At 41.1% G+C, this 17,144-nt stretch overlaps 1 protein-coding gene across 5 annotated transcripts in view; it reads left to right on the top strand.

Moving 5' to 3' along the window:
- The window catches only part of LRP5 (LDL receptor related protein 5), a 248,493-nt gene that overhangs the window by 194,302 nt on the left and 37,047 nt on the right, over nucleotides 1-17,144 (top strand). For all 5 annotated transcript variants that reach the window (XM_075754764.1, XM_075754765.1, XM_075754766.1 and 2 more), the window contains 4 exons: nucleotides 10,436-10,652; nucleotides 12,190-12,479; nucleotides 15,115-15,341; nucleotides 15,661-15,845. In XM_075754764.1, coding sequence (XP_075610879.1) covers nucleotides 10,436-10,652; nucleotides 12,190-12,479; nucleotides 15,115-15,341; nucleotides 15,661-15,845 — 919 coding nt within the window. The remainder of the gene's footprint in view (nucleotides 1-10,435; nucleotides 10,653-12,189; nucleotides 12,480-15,114; nucleotides 15,342-15,660; nucleotides 15,846-17,144) is intronic.

Genomic DNA, 17,144 nt, shown 5'->3' with positions numbered 1-17,144 from the left:
AAAGATGAGGTTTTGCCCTAATCCAGTGTTTGTAAGGTCAACAGAATACAGGGCAGAAAGATAAATCTTGGAGTGCAAGCAGGTAGAATTCTTGCCTCCTCTGCAAGTTCAGGTTGAAAAAAGTGTGCTCTTTTTCTGTGTCATCAGGCTTCTCATCTTTCACACATAATAATTTGAAAGTGAACCTGGAGTTTTGGATTTTAGTTACGTCCTGGTTTTCAGCGGGGATAGAGTTAATTTTCACAAGAAGCTGGGAGGGGGCACAGCCAGGGCAGATGACCCAAACTAGCCAAAGGGGTATTCCATACCATATGATGTCATACTTAGTATATAAAGGGGGCTGGGCAGGGAAGAAGGGACACTGCTCTGAGACGGGATGGGCATCGGGCTCAAGGGGTGAGCAAATTGCATTGTGCATCACTCACTTTGCATATTCTTTTATAAGTATTGTTGTTGTTATTTTCCTCACTCTTTGCTGTCCAAGTAAACTGTCCTTATCCCAACCCACAAGTTTTACCTTTTCTTCCAATTCTCCTCCCCATCCCAGCGGGTGGGATCAGCGAGGGGCAGGGAAGAGGAGTGAGCAAGTGGCCCCATGGTGCTAAGCCAACAAGTTATTACAGCAGAGACTCATTAGTGGGCAGATTATAGGTGAGACACGGTGTTGGGTCAGTTTTTATTGCTTGACTTTGCAGACATGCCCTGTGAGTGACTCAGTCGCATGTGCAGATTGTATTTTGCCCCTTTTATCTGGGATTGAGTGTCTTCAAATAGTGCTGGTTTCACATAAAATATGAGCTTTTGGGGCATTTGCATAGGAATAAGAGAGCACAAGCTTTATGATTTGTTTCTAATTAACTGTTGGCCCTCTAAAGTACAATTGTCAACTATATAACATATAAATCTTCAATTATTTAATGTATTTATTATTTTAGAATATGTAATATTTTAATTATAAAATCACCCCTACTGTTTCAAAAGGAAAGAACTCCTCTTGTTACCCAATGAGGCACACTATAAAGACATGCTTTTCCTGTGAGTCTGTTACATTGCTGAATATGGTGTTGTATAACGAGTTCTTTGCATCAGTGCCTGCAGTCAGTCCCTGAACTCCCTCTCTCATAGTGTGTTCCCGCTCTGTTCTGGCTGGCATAGCAGTCTGTGCAGCCACGTGGAAAAACAGAGCAGGGAACTGATCCACCTGAAAAATAACCAGCCAAAAAGGTTTATATTTTTCAGATATGTTTTCTGCCACACAAGTAGTTACGCTGACATGGCATGAAGGTGTCAGTGTGAACATGGGAATGAGAGGCCAGAAGTAAGGTGGCATCTGCTCAAACTGTCCTGAGCTGCACTGCCTACCAAATTTTAAGCTGTGCTCTGAAAAATACATTAGCTTGGCTCCTTTCTGTGGTATTGAGAAGCAGTTTGAACAGACAAGGCAGGGTTCAGGAAAGAGGAAGAAATTTTATCCATGTTATGCACATGGAGAAATAATGTTTGGAGGTGTTTGGTGACTTACTTGAGGTTACACACTGGGATGCATCTTTGTCTAATATTTGAGCCATAAAACCAAACTATCCTCCCGATACCCAAGTTAACTGCTCAACTTTGAATAGAAGGGACTCTGAGGTACTTTTCTTTTGGAGTGGCGTTCTTAATTATGATCTCACACCAGCCCGATAAGGGCAGAGAAGAAGCTTATGAGTTGCAATTGACTGTAGCTAACTTTCTGAAGATGTGTATATCCGCTCTTCTCCTATCATTAGATGCTAAATATGCCTCTTTTATTTACTTATGTTGGGGTACGGGGAATCATGCCCTGAAAAAATCTGTCTTGTACAAGGACAGCCTAAATTTCAGCTAAACTCTTGACTCCACTGTTTCATATTGGTTTGACCTAGGAAGCTCTTGATGAACAATCTTACTTAGATCTGCTCTCAGGAGCCTTCTACATATCTCTTACTCTCTGCTGATTAGGCCTATGGCCTTGGATTGAATGTAAGCTGCATGATATGGACTGAAGAATTTATGTTCTCTTGAGTGAAACCAGCCCAGTATATGAACCATGGAGAGGCTATTTATTTATTTATTTATTTATTTATTTTTCTTCCAGTAAGTGGAAAATACTGCACATTAACCTCACTTGAAAGGTTATTCCACCTAGCGAATGCTCTCACTTACCTGAGCTTGGGAAGGGGGGCACTGTGGTGTGGCAAATCCAGTGTTACTTAGGCCCTTGAGTCTCTTGAGTTCTCGGTGTTGCTTGATGATTCAAGGCAATTTCTTTCCTATGCCTCCATTGCCCTGTTTGGAAAACAGGATGGTGTTATTTTCCATTTTGTTAAAGTATACTGAGCTCATCTGGTGAAAAAGCTGTTTAAGATTTGAGGGCGGGGGGTAACATGACATGGGATGGGACAGTTAGCTCACCATTGAGAGATCTATGTGGAAAATGTAACATTCTGGGCAATTCACCTAGTGATCTGATCTCCAGAGAGAGCTGCAGAAGAGCAATGTGATGGAGCATCTTTCTGTGTTGCATTTACCCCACAAGGGAGTTTCAGTTTTGGCTGCAGAAGTAGTGGCACTGTCCCTATGCAACTCCACAAAACATTCTGTACCACAGTCATCAGAGACAGGGTCTTCAGTTGTGCAGAATTTGGTTTTCTCATCCTCTAAGGGTCTGTCTGTCCTGCCAGGCTTTGGCCTGAGAAGGAAAAGTAGCTTTATTTGAAAACAGATCAAGATTGGGCTGGCCAAAAGTTAATGTGTTTTGCCTTTTTAACCATTTGCAGGGACACCATCAGGTAACTACATTTTGTTGATAAACTCTTTGAATACTACCTTTCATAATTTACTAATATTAGTAGTGTCTTAAATATGACTGATAGTATGGCTTAACCCAAGTTACAGTGGAGTGCAGACATCAAGGCAGGAGGAGTCTTGCCATGATGTGTTCTTTCAGCAGATACATTTCAACTGTGAGAGGGCTTACATGTGTCAGACCTTGCTGTGCTGAGATACCCAGCTTAGTTCTGCAGGAGCTAGCAATGTAGTCATGTTAGCACAGTATCTTAGCCTTAGTTTAGGTTTCTGTGCGTGGCTTTTACTTGCGCTTTGTTGACATACATGCTACATGGTGGTATGTAAGACTGGATTTATTGAATTAGTTTAATGCAGTGTTCTATAAACAGTACTAAGAGGAGGGAATCATGATCAGAGTTTGCTGTTTACTTGGGCAAAGGCTTCATGAGATGAGGAACTGAATGAATATTTGTAGATGCATACAGGAGTCCTTAGACTTTTATTGCCTCCCTCCAAGGAGGCATTGCATGCCTGCTGCCTTCGGTTGTATTTGTATTGGATTAGTATTTCATCTGTCTCCCTCTGATAGAAATATTTGTTTAATGAGGGAGCTTTGATTCAATTTCTGAGGAATAACTAGGGGAGGTACATGAGACTTGGCTAATTCATTATTAAATGAGGATAAAAGCATCCATTCTTCAAGGTCTAGTGCCGTGAATAGATGGACATGTCAACTAATCTAGGGTCTAGTCTTTTAACCTTTGACTTCCAATGGAATTTCCATATGTGACACTCATGGTGACTTAGAGCATAAAGGATTCATCATTTGGCGCTCTGAAGTACATGCCTATCAACATAATGAAGAGGGTGTGAATAGCTACAAGTGGCTTCTGATAATTGCCTCTGTGGCGAGGTTAAGAAAATGAAAATGTTATGACTCTCCAAGGCAACACTAAGCAGCTGAGTTCTGAGCAAGAGGTCCTACTATGCTGGACAAAACACTTCTAGCTTAATCTTATTTTACTGTGGACAGAGGTTGACTGCATGAGACCTAGCATTGTATGTAAAACAGAGATGGAAAGACCACAAGAGATGGTCATGACTAGACCACTGTTTCTCAATCAGTTGTTCATCAACCTCTCATTGTCCATAAGAGAAAAGATTATTTTAAAAAAAAAATTAAAAATCTATATATATTTGGGTAAGCAATCAAAAAAGGAGAAAAACCAGAGTAGTAAATACTAAATTTAGCTTAATTTTTATTTCATTGCAAGTTAATGTTAGCATGGTAACATTGGACAGGAGGCAAGTCTTTTCTTTGGAGTGGTTGACCAGCACTGGTGGCACTTTCTACTTCAAGTGTAGCTGCTATTCTTGGCATCCTTCTGACTTTTTAAGGAATTCTAGTTGGCTACTGAAATTGCTGATTTGTTTTTTGGACTTAAAAGTTTACCACATTTTTTTCTCATATCAAGCTCATTTATTTAATTTTTTTGTCTTTCCTTCATGTTGTACATATAGGTTATAAATGTGCTTGCAGTCCCAATTTCATCAACAGGAGTACAACATAGTAAACATTTACATGATGTGCTATTTCCACAGGCTTATTTCCACAGTCTGTAGAGTTGGGAAGATGTTTGGATTTCAAAAGGAAAGTCTAAAGATCTCATAGGACTATTCAAATCCCTTTGAAAAAAGGGGGAATCAGGAGACAAGTGAGAAAAATTAAGATACGTGCATTTAAAAAAGAGATTCATAGATGCACCTGAAATATAACTTGACTACATGAATGACACTGATGTGTAGAATTTAATTGCATTGTTTTACTTTCATCTTCTTCAAAGAGCCAAGAGCTTTTGAATGTTAAATTTGGAAATATTTGTTGAATCATTTTGCATACACTGCAGCAGCATCTAAAAAAAAAAAAAAAAAAAATCACACCTTATCACCTTATCGTGATTTTGTGTAATTCAGTTCATTAAGGCATTTGATGTTGATTTCATTTTGCCCACAACAGATTTTAGCTGAGCTTGGCAATGCCTCCTTAGGAGATTTGTCATTAAAGTCTTAAGACTAATCAGGGGCTTTGAGTGTGTGTCTCTATTCAAGGGGGGCTTTCAGTGTTTCGTATGGAAAGCTCAGCAGATTTAGTGTTGCATTTATCCTTTGACGCAAGTTGAGATCCATTTATAAGTTATAGAAAAAGGACAAAAACCTTGAGTAGAAAAAAGCCTATTCTAGTCTCTTTGTGCTAAATTATAAGGAATGCACTTAAAAGCTTCCCTTTTGCTGCAGTTGGCAGGCTACATGCCATTTCAGATATTAAATGATGAGTTCAGATGGTATTTTATTAGCTGTGCCATTTTAGTGAAAGGAGTTGTGCTTTTGGCCATATTGTGAGGACTGATTGTAGATTTTTATTTTGCATCTTCATGGTTTTGGTTAATATGCTGGAGTAGAGGTGAATCTCTGGGAAGATGGATGGCAGCAAAATTTGAAGTAGACCTGTATTGAACTGCATGCGACAGCTCACTATTCAAGCTTTGCCCTGGCTGCTAGTAGAAGATAGTCTAATGGTTAGTTAGTGTTTCCTGCCTGTTGCCATGAATCAGCTACCACCAGAGGGTTCGATTGCCCACAGCACAGAAAAATCCTCCAAGTCAGAACTGCCCTTCTGCATCCAAGGCTTGAATTTCTAGGTGTTCTGCCCACAGGATTGGGTGTAGGGATGTTTGGGAGAAAGACATGTAGAAATGCTGCAATAAGGCCTCACCAGAGCCTTTTCCTCTCCAGGCTGAACAACCTCAACTCTCAGCCTGTCTTCATAGCAGAAGTCTTCCAGCCCTCTGATCATTTTTGTGGCCCTCCTCTGGACCTGCTTTAACATGTCCATGCCTGTCTTGTACTGAGGACCCTAGAGCTGTATGCAGTACTCCAGGTGGGATCTCACTGGAGCAACATAGAGGGGCAGAATCTCTTCCTTTGCTGGCCACGCCACTTCTTATGCAGCCCAGGACATGATTGGCTCTCTGGGCTGCAAACACACATGCTCATGTCCAATTTTTCATTCACCAGTATCCCCAAGTCCTTCTTGGCAGGGCTGCTCAATTCATTCATCCCCCAGCCTGTGCTGATACCGAGGGTTGCCCTAATCCAGGTGCAGGACCTTGCACTAGGCCTTATTGAACTTCATGAAGTTCAACAGCTTGGGGTCATCTGCAACATCCACAGATGCACATTGTCGTGGTTTTACCCCAGCCGGCAGCTGAGTACCACGCAGCCGCTTGTTCACTCCCTCCCCATCGGGATGGGGGAGAGAATTGGAAGAGTTAAAGTGAGAAAACTCGTGGGTTGAGATAAAGACAGTTTAATAGGTAAAGCAAAAGCCGTGTGCACAAGCAAAGCAAAGCAAGGAATTCATTCACCACTTCCCATGGGCAGGCAGGTGTTCAGCCATCTCCAGGAAAGCAGGGCTCTATCACGCGTAGCGGTTACTTGGGAAGACAAACGCCATTGCTCTGAACGCCGCTGCCCCCCCCCCCTCTTCCCCCAAGCTCCTTATAAACTGAGCATGACGTCATATAGTATGGAATATCCCTTTGGTCAGTTTGGGTCACCTGTCCTGTCTGTGTCTCCTCCCAACTTCTTGTGCACCCCCAGCCATCCCGCTGGCAGGGCAGTGCAAGAAGCAGAAAAGGCCTTGGCCTCGTGTAAACACTGCTGAACAATAAGTCCATAGAACAAAAACATCTCTATATTATCAATTCTGTCACCAGCACAAATCCAAAACATATCCCCACACTAGCTACTATGAAGAAAAATCAATCCTCTCAGCTTAAACCAGGACACACATGAATTTAAATAATATGTGTTTCTGCATCCTTGGATCCAGTCTTTGTCTGATGTATTTTGGTCAGCAGCTCTAGTAATTGAATTACACTTTTACTGGCCATATCTGTAAAAGTAGTTGGAAGTTGGTAGGTGGTAGTTTGATCATATCCTGCTAATGCATTGTTGTGTAAAGAAAATGGTGTCTTGTTTACTTAGTGTGGCACCAGTTTGGCTCCAGAACTTGAGTATGGATGATGAACTTTTGAACCCACAGTATTGCCTGTGGGATTGATACTGTTTTAAATAAGTGAGCATTTGAGGTTTGCCGAGACATGATGTAACGAGGTAATTGCAGAACCATTTGGCTTTTAACAGCAGGTATAGCCTTTTTTTTTTTTTTAATGTACTCTATTTAGCTTAACAAAATAAAAAGGCATTAATCTTCAGTCTCTGCTACTTCATCGAGTAGTAGAAGAATGGTAGGTTGAGGGGCTGACGCAAAACTCTCCTGAAACTTAGTTTTCAGGAGTGCCAGTGTTATTTTTAACTGTCTCCAGCAGGAGGCTTTTTGTCTCGAAGGAATCCAGAGGTTTACATTGTACCGTGTGTTCAAATTCATATAAGCTGCTAGATAGTCTTAAAGTTCTTGTGAAGTTGAAGACATCTGCACTCTAGCATTGCAAGACAAACTGTTATAGTGATGATTTTTGTGTATAGCATAGATAAATCTAGGATGTAGTAGTTCACTGCTTGCCTTTGCTGTTTGGCTGGTGGTGGCTGGAAGATCTAGTGTGTGCCCCATCTGTGTGTGGTGGGTTAACCCTGGCTGGACACCAGATGCCCACCAAAGCTGCTCTATCACTCTCTCAAATGCACAGGGGAGAGAAAATATAATGAAAGGCTCATGGGTTGAGATAAGGACAGCTCACCAATTAACGTCACAGGAAAACCAGATTTTACTCAAAGAAATTATTTAATTTATTGTCAATCAAATCAGAGTAGTGTAATGAAAAATAAAACAAAATCTTAAAACACCTTCCCCCCCCACTCCTCCCTTCTTCTTGGGGTCAACTTCACTCCCGATTTCTCTACCTTCTGCCCCTCAGCAGCGCAGGGGAATGGGGAATGGGGGTTGCGGTCAGTTCATCACACTTTTTCTCTCCTGCTTCTTCCTCCTCAGGGGGAGGATTCCTCACACTCTTCCCCTGCTCCAGCCTGGGGTCGCTCTCACAGGAGGCAGTCCTCCATGAACTTCTCCAACGTGAGTCCTTCCAATGGGCTGCAGTTCTTCATGAACTGCTCCAGTGTGGGTCCCTTCCACGGGGTGCAGACCTTCAGGACCAGACTGCTCCAGCGTGGGTCCCCCATGGGGTCACAAGTCCTGCGAGCAAACCTGCTCTGGTGTGGGCTCCTCTCTCCATGGGTCCACAGGTCCTGCCAGGAGCCTGCTCCAGCGCGGGCTTCCCACGGGGTCACAGCCTCCTTCAGGTGTCTCCACCTGCTCCGGCATGGGGTCCTCCACGGGCTGCAGGTGGAATTGCTACACCCCCTCATCCTTCCTCCATGGGCTGCAGGGGGACAGCCTGCCTCACCATGGTCTTCTCCACAGGCTGCAGGGGAATCTCTGCTCTGGCACCTGGAGCACCTCCTCCCCCTCATTCTTCACTGACCTGGGTGTCTGCAGAGTTGTTTCTCTCACATATTCTCACTCCTCTCTATGGCTGCAATTGCTCTTGTGCAGTTCCCCCCCGTCCCCCCCTTCTTAAATATGTTATCACAGAGGCACTACCACTTCTGATTGGCTCAGCTTTGGTCAGTGGTGGGTCCATCTTAGAGCAAGCTGGCATTGGCTCTATTGTACAAGCTTCTAGCAGCTTCTCAGAAAAGCCACTCCTGTAGGTCTTCCCCCCATCCCCAACCTTGCCATGCAAACCCAATACAGTGTGCTAGCATGTAACAATTTTTTTCAGATAAAATTCATATACGACCCCATCTAATTTGTGTTTCTCTAATGGGAAAACATGCCCAAAGTAACTGTGTCACAGAAGAAATGATGTTGATTTAAAAAATTTGTATAGGTTTGTATATATTTGTATATAAGGTTTCAAACTGGAGATTTAATTTTTTAATTTATTTGGATATCTACAAAGGGTGTGCATGAACATACTTAAATTCACATGCTAATTCAGTAAGATGTAGTAATTGTCATTGGTCATGTTAAAACCAGAAGTTGTAGATGCTTCTGCTGCTTGCCATGTATGGACAGAGCCTTACAACTTACTGTTTTATAATATTTGGTTTATAATATCCGTATTAAATTGTTGTAAAACTGATGGTTGATTTTGACTGCCCTCAATATTGTTAGGCATTTAATGGTTTAATATTACATTGCATTTAAGTTACAGACATTTTTTAATCAGAAGTAAATATTGCCTAAACACTTAGCAATTTAAATGTCAGGGGAATAGTGTTGAAATGACCATAGTGCTCTTTAAATGATAAAAAAATAAAAAAGTTGCATCGTGAAGGCAACTTAATCACCTACAAAGTACAGGTTTAGTATTTTGATTCTGAAGAAACAAATAACTTCCAAATAATAGTAAAGAGGACACTATTTAAAAACTCAATCACAAGCCATGGTAGCCTAAATTAAAGCACAGCAGTTGTCCGCCTGTGAAGCATTTCTAGCAACAAATGGAGATTTGATTGAATCACACTAGAAAATAAATTGTCTTAAGTTGTGGTCTTTTGTTTTGGTTTTAATATGATACTGAACTTGATGCTGCTTACAGTATAAATTTTCAGGTAGCACCTTAAAAATATTGTAGTTACATTGGAGCTACTTATTGCAATAAGTAGGATAGGGAGGAATCTGGGTATTTGTCAGATAAATATTTTGCCTGGGTCTTATAAATATACACTCTTAGTCATGGGTAAGAGATGTCTGGATGATTGAAAAGATTGCAGTTTGTGTAGTGGATGGAGGTGATTTTAGGCGTGTGGCATGGGGAACTGTATGTTCCTATCTTGCCCAATGATCAGGGTCAGACTATGTGAATCTCTTTCCTTATGCCAAGCAAAGTGGGGAAGCATGAGATCGTTGTAGTAATTGGTTATGAACTAACTAAACAATAGCATATATATCTCTCTCTGTATATATATATCTATGGGGCTTATCCCATCTCCAATACTGTTTTGCTTTCTCTGCAGTTTTAGGAATACAAATTTATTTAAATCAATACTTACTCCACATCTTAAAGATCTTGCTTATCACGAGAGCGAGAAAAACTTAATTCTTTTGTGGTAAAAAAATGAAATTTCAGAAAGTGAAGATTCTACATGGCCTTGTTGTGCCCTGAAAGAATTCTGATGGCCTCTGTTCTCCGTGACTGAGTGCTGAAGGTCACTCCAGCAATCTGTTATTTCTGGGGAGAGAGTTCAGTAGTGAGACCAAGACATGAATGAAGATTAATAAGCTCATGAACCTCACTCCCATCCCAAAAAATACTCCCTTTGCAGTTTTCTTTGCAAGTTTGAACTGAGGCAAGTTAAATTCATGTTGCTTAGGTTTTTCAATGGAGAAGGGTAAGATAAGCCACTTTCAATCTTGTCATTCCAATGTATTTCTCTTTCAACAAACCTAGAGTTATGTACTTTACAAAGAAGCATGCTATGAATTTCAGAAAGTTCTTGCATCAAAATAGAGGAGTTGTCAAAATATGATTGATATTGCCATTTTAACTGTACCCGCATTAGAGAAGGTTATTTTTTTCCTTTTTTCTCATGCATCCCACAGGTCATAAATGTTGATGGAACAATGAGGAAAACCCTCCTAGAAGATAAGCTTCCACATATCTTTGGGTTCACGCTACTGGGAGATTACATCTACTGGACTGACTGGCAGAGACGAAGCATTGAAAGAGTTCACAAGATAAAGGCTAGCAGAGACATCATTATTGATCAGCTGCCAGATTTAATGGGCCTTAAAGCAACAAGTGTTACCAAAGTGTTTGGTGAGCAAGAGCAATTATAGGATGGATCTATAGTAGTTTCTAGATGGGCTTACTTTCATTAAGTAACTGTTGATCGTTTGTAATGAGAACAACTGTGGTCTCATATGTTAGAATCATTTTAAAGGAAAACTGCACCTGTTGTTTGTAAAGTTGGGAAAATACAGTGTTGCAAAAGAAGTATGGGCTTTCGGTGTTTAGTGACATTGTACATAAGTCTTCCACAGCTTCCACTACACTCTTTGAATTTTAGTGAGGAGAATTTTATTCCTCCTTCAATCTATAGGAGTCGTTACTTGTGGTACTCATAAAATTGCTCCATTTTCTGTTGCTCTTTTCTTCCAGTACAAAGTCTCAGTGATGTTCAGTTAGCAGAATGCTTTTTACACATCAGGTGGTATAAGCAGAGTTAGTGGCTATTACAACATTGCCTCAGAGCATGTGGCACTTAAATATTAATTTTAACACCTAAATCGTATGTAAATCTTCACAATTAAATCTTACCCTTAGCATGGGATCAGCAGCTGGAGCTCCATGTTCTTCCACTGCATATGCTGAAAGGTGCAGCCACTGTTTTAAGAACTCTGCTAGCATTCTGCAGAGGAGTATGTCACAGGACCTCCTGGCTTCAGTGGTAACTTATGGGAGGTGCATGTTCACCACAGATCTGTCTGCTACCTGGAACACTGAAGTCTGGGCATAGCAGTAAATGGGATTTGTTGGTTGCTGTTAAAATTACTGAGAATAGTTGCAACAGAATCACATAAAGTAGGTTGTCAAATTACATCCTGCTAGTATATGGATTTCCAGCCTTTCAGGAAGCTTTACTTGAAGGATAATCAAGTCCTCAAGCTGCAAGTTATGACATCAGTCTGAAATACGTGTGCTCTAAAAAGGGAAAATAAAAAGAAACCTGGTTGAGTCTGATCTTGGAGATTTTTTTTTTTTTTTTTTTTTTTTTGTGTGGTAACAGTCTTGAAATATCTAAATCCTTGGTTCCAGCAGATGGAGAAAGGCACTCATCTTTTGGTCCTTACTTTCCCCTCCACATTCCCTCCCTATCTAGTCATGGTTGTTCACACAAAAAAATAAGTGTGAGATTGTGGTGATCTTGTTGGAGCTGCTTCTGCTAATGAATTTTCTCAGCTTTAAATTAAACAGCTGGGAAAGGACTGCTGTTATCCAGCTCTTTTCTCACCATTTTGTATCACTGAATATTTGTAAACCTGGTGGTTTCAAAGAGATGCAAAGATGGGGTACTTGGACAAGCCCTCAGTGAAGGAATTTAATCTTTGGGGAAACTAGAAGGATATGTTTGTAGTTGTTATTTCTACTACAGGAGGGATAGGACCAGCTTCCTAATCTTTGGGTAGAAGGAAAGAAATGGTTTTGAATGTTGGTGGGGTTTTTTTAGAATTCCTGTGTTAACTTGTTTTGAAAAATTATAATTACACTGCATTTCCACTCAGCCCCTCCCTCCCCTTTCCTCCTTACCTCCATAATGCACCAATATCTGTTTTATTTTGTTTTGTTTTTTAAGGAACTAATTCATGTGCAGAAAACAACGGAGGCTGCAGCCATCTGTGTTTCTTTACACCTCAGGAGACCAGGTGTGCCTGCCCCATTGGCCTTGAGCTGTTGAGTGACATGAAGACTTGCATCATTCCTGAAGCCTTCTTAGTTTTCACAAGCAGAGCAGCAATTCATAGGATTTCACTTGAAACCAATAATAACGATGTTGCTATTCCTCTTACTGGAGTCAAGGAAGCATCTGCTCTGGATTTTGATGTCTCTGATAACAGAATTTATTGGACTGATGTTAGTTTGAAGGTATTACTGATGTGTGAATTCCCTGAATATAAAGCCACAGAGCCAGTTACTTTGATCTAACAAAGGTCTCTGTTACATGAACTGTCCTGCAGTTGCTAATGTTGTCATGAATTGCATCCAAGGACACTTGGAGATGAACGGAGTTGCATTGTTGAATGCACAGTTGGGTGACAGGCATCTTCCTGCTTCAAATAAAAATCCAAACTGAGTGTCTGCTCATACCGAATGTCTAAGTCTTGGATGCTGCATGTGTTGCATCCATATATGTATCTATTGTAGAAAAGCTGTTTTCATGTCACATAGTACAGTAATTTAGACATTGAGCTTGGCAACCTCCTGAGCTTTCTACCCTCTTCCAGTTTTGACTTGGAAGGCAATCTTACTCAATATTAACAGTTAGCAAGTCAACTTTGGATTGGTTGCTGTTGATCTGTGGCTCTGGTTTGGCACAGAAAAGGCCAGAGAACTTGTCCACTCCCCTCTGCACTGTGTTAAGCCCCTGCCTGCCCCAAGTTCTATCTCAGTGTATTCCCCAGGAGTTTGACATTTCCTGTGACATGTTTGGTTCACATCCAGGTGCATGCTAAAGTAAGTATTGTACTGTTCATCAGTCTTACTTTGCATTTTGAAGTGAATTAAGTAATGGTAGAAAATGACAGATTCACTTCACTGGAGCTGAATTCCTCTGCTTAGCCTCTTAATAGGTTTTCCAATAGCAATCAAAGTTTCCTTGCCAATGTGCTTAAGCCGTAATAGGGAAAAGTTCGCTTTTAGTGACTGCAGGGCACGTGCAGTTTCCATAGCCTCTCTGTGAAGACTAATGAAGGTTGTGCTTCAGCATTAACAGTGCTGCTTGTGATGTGGATACCTTTCCTTCAGGAACAGTGCTGATGTAATAAATTAGTGTACTGTTACTAAATAAATCTCACTCAAGCATGTGGAGAGCTGGAGCTATGGTCTTCTTAACCATTCGTAGTGGGAATTATATTACTTCAACTGCATCAGTGCGTATATCCCAGTCTCATTCTATGCAGAAATGGAAAACATTTTACTTGTTTGTGACTTCCTGAATTATCCAGTATACTGTATTTTCACATATGTATCAGCATATGTTTCAGCACATCTGAGTTTTCATCGAATCATAGAATGGTTTGGGTTGGAAGGAACCTTAAAGATCATCTAGTTCCAACACCCCTGCCATGGGCAGGGACACCCTCCACTAGACCACGTTGACCAAAGCCTCATCCAACCTGGTCTTAAACACTTCCAGGGAGGGGGCATCCACAACCTTTCTGGGCAACCTGTTCCAGTGCCTCGCCACCCTCACAGTAAAGAATTTCTTTCTAACATCTCATCTAAATCGACCCTCCTTCAGCTTAAACCCATTACCCCTTGTCCTGTCACTACACTCCCTGATGAACAGTCCCTCTCCATCTTTCCTGTAGGCCCCTTCAGGTACTGGAAAGCCGCAATTAGATCTCCCCGGAGCCTTCTTTTCTCCAGGCTGAACAATCCCAACTCTGTCAGCCTGTCCTCATAGGAGAGGTGCTCCAGCCCTCTGATCAGCTTCGTGGCCCTCCTCTGGACTCTTTCCAACAGCTCGATGTCTCTCTTGTACTGGGGCCCCCAGAGCTGGATGTGGTGCTCCAGGTGGGGTCTCACTAGAGGGGCAGGATCACCTCCCTCGACCTTTTCATTCCTCTTGTCCCCCTACCTCCTGTAGCTTAGCAGCAGGTAGTGTAATTTCAGAGCCCATAGTCATCTTCCTTTCCCTTAGTGACCACCGCTTCCCTGATCCCCTCCTGCCTCAGGTTATATGACTCATTTTCAAAAAGGGATTATACTTTTTCTGAGATTTGGGCTAAACCTGTAAAAAAATACTACATGATTTCTGGGTTTGACATTTACCTTTAAAAATACAAAATGTCTCTTAATGTTTATCAAATTATTAAGAAATTAATAGCTGAAATATTAGCTAGCATGTAGAATGATTGCTTAGTGTTGATAATAAGGGTGGGTAGTTGTGTAATGGTCCAGGAAGTTACTAATGATTTACCTGGGGGTTGTTTCAGTGCTCTTTGTTAGGAGTGGCTTATTTACATGTACACAGTCCTTGCCCTATGACTTGTTTTGTTGAGTGTGTGTAACTAAAATGTAGATGGGATCAGCAAACTTGCTCCAGGTGACTGATCATGAGAAACAATTTAATTCAGATTTTTCTGAATTGAGATGTGTTTCTAAGACTTAAAACATTACAGTGAATTAAGTAATTAAAAAAACCCACTTTTTGTGTGCAAATAGACATGAGGGAGAAGGGGCAAGGAAGAATCTGAGATCCATAGTGCTTTCTGAAAATCATATCCTTTTAAGATGTCTTGGACTGGTCATCAGAAATCACTAGCTTTCTGAAAATTTAGGTCTTTTTATCCTGTGAATTGCTATATCTTTTTTGACAACAGAAATTTATTTTTAAAAAATGTAAAACTGGCTGTTTTTTTTAACTAATTTATTTTTGTACACTAAACTTCATAATAATTATTAATAAATAATAGTTAATAATGATTAATAATTATTCATTTTTATTTCAGTGGGGTATCCATCAACACTGTAATATTTTTCAACAATTGTTTTCCAGACCATAAGCCGAGCTTTCATGAATGGGAGCTCTGTTGAACATGTGATTGAGTTTGGGCTAGATTATCCTGAAGGAATGGCTGTAGACTGGATGGGAAAGAACCTCTACTGGGCAGATACTGGAACCAATCGCATTGAAGTAGCCCGCCTGGATGGACAGTATAGGCAGGTCCTTGTGTGGAAGGACTTGGACAACCCAAGGTCTCTGGCTCTTGACCCTACCAAAGGGTAAGGGACAATATTGTTTTTCGAAGCTTTGTGTGTATATTCTTGTACGTGACAAGTTAATTGGCAGTTTATATCGCTCCATTTCTTCAGGGTCTTTGAAAAGATGATAAACACTCCACAATCCTATGGGTGACAATGAAAAATTGTTGATCATATTTTTCTGCCTTTGTCTAAAGAAGGAGTACTGTAATACTGCACATAACCACTTGGGTTATTCATTTTTTCAAGAACTGAAAATAAATTTAGAAAAATCAAAGCATGCAGCTAAACACAATCTTACATAGCTGATGTACTCTTTTTGTTCCACTTATAATTGCAGATACATGTACTGGACTGAATGGGGAGGTAAACCTAGGATTGTTCGAGCATATATGGACGGAACAAACAGCATCACTTTGGTGGATAAAGTGGGTCGTGCCAATGACCTCACTATTGATTATGCGGACCAGAGGCTATATTGGACCGACTTAGATACGAGCATGATTGAGTCATCAAATATGCTAGGTAATCTAGTGTTATATTGCACCAGCCAGTACAGAAATGTGCACTGACCATAGTAAAGCCATAGAATAATATAAAATTGCAATAGTATAATTGATATTACACCTTTGTGTGTATTTTTCTTATGAGAGGAAATGGAGAGTAAAATGTTTAAGGAGATTAAAAAAAGCTTCCTAAATTTATAACCATATGATGATTTATAATGATGGTGAGATATGATATTATTTCTCTGTATTGGTATGAAACTGCCTGTGCTTTACGAAAGCAGAGATAACTTCTGAGTTTCTCAAAGTATGGACAACTTACAGGTTCACTGCAAACCACCCCTGACTTTTTAGTCTGGACACTAATGTTCTGTTGAAGTATTATCTCTGTTTCCAGCTTCAGACTACTTGTATTAGTTCAAAACCAAAATACTGCTTGCATTTCCTGCAGTCTGAAAGGCTGTGCAGCTACTTCTGCAGTGTATCATAGCATGTTTTGTACACAATTTTACACATTTTCATATCTTCCATTGGAATTTTGTTTATACATACAAGGAGTGAGATAAGATTTACTAAACTTTCCCATTTATATTGACATAATAACTAACTGGATAAAAGAAGGGACTTTTGTTTTCTGCAGCTGATATAGAGCTTTTGTATGGTCCAAATGTTTTGTAAATATTAAATGGTCTTCAAGGTTTTAGCTGAGGCAGATATCAATTCCTTTTTGAGAAAATTCCTTTTTGGATTTGATGGATGGACCACTCAGTGGATAAGGAATTGGCTGGATGGTCGCACTCAAAGAGTTGTGGTCAACGGCTCAATGTCCAAGTGGAGACCAGTGGCAAGTGGTGTTCCTCAGGGGTCGGTACTGGGACCGGCACTACTTAACATCTTTATCGGCGACATGAACAGTGGGATCAAGTGCACCCTCAGCAAGTTTGCCAATGACACCAAGCTGTGTGGTGTGGTCGACATGCTGGAGGGAAGGGATGCCATCCAGAGGGACCTTGGCAGGCTGGAGAGGTGGGCCCGTGCGAGCCGCATGAAGTTCAACAAGGCCAAGTGCAAGGTCCTGCACGTGGGTCGGCGCAATCCCAAGCACGACTAGAGGCTGGGCGAGGAATGGATTGAAAGCAGCCCCGAGGAGAAGGACTTGGGGGTATTGATTGATGAGAAGCTCAACGTGAGCTGGCAGTGTGCGCTTGCAGCCCAGAAAGCCAACCGTGTCCTGGGCTGTATCAAAAGATGCATGACGAGCAGGTGGAGGGAGGTGATTCTGCCCCTCTACTCTGCTCTTGTCAGACCCCACCTGGAG

Source organism: Balearica regulorum, chromosome 5 (genome assembly GCF_011004875.1).
Source record: "Balearica regulorum gibbericeps isolate bBalReg1 chromosome 5, bBalReg1.pri, whole genome shotgun sequence".
NCBI lineage: Eukaryota > Metazoa > Chordata > Aves > Gruiformes > Gruidae > Balearica > Balearica regulorum.
This window is presented reverse-complemented; position numbering and strand designations above follow the sequence as displayed.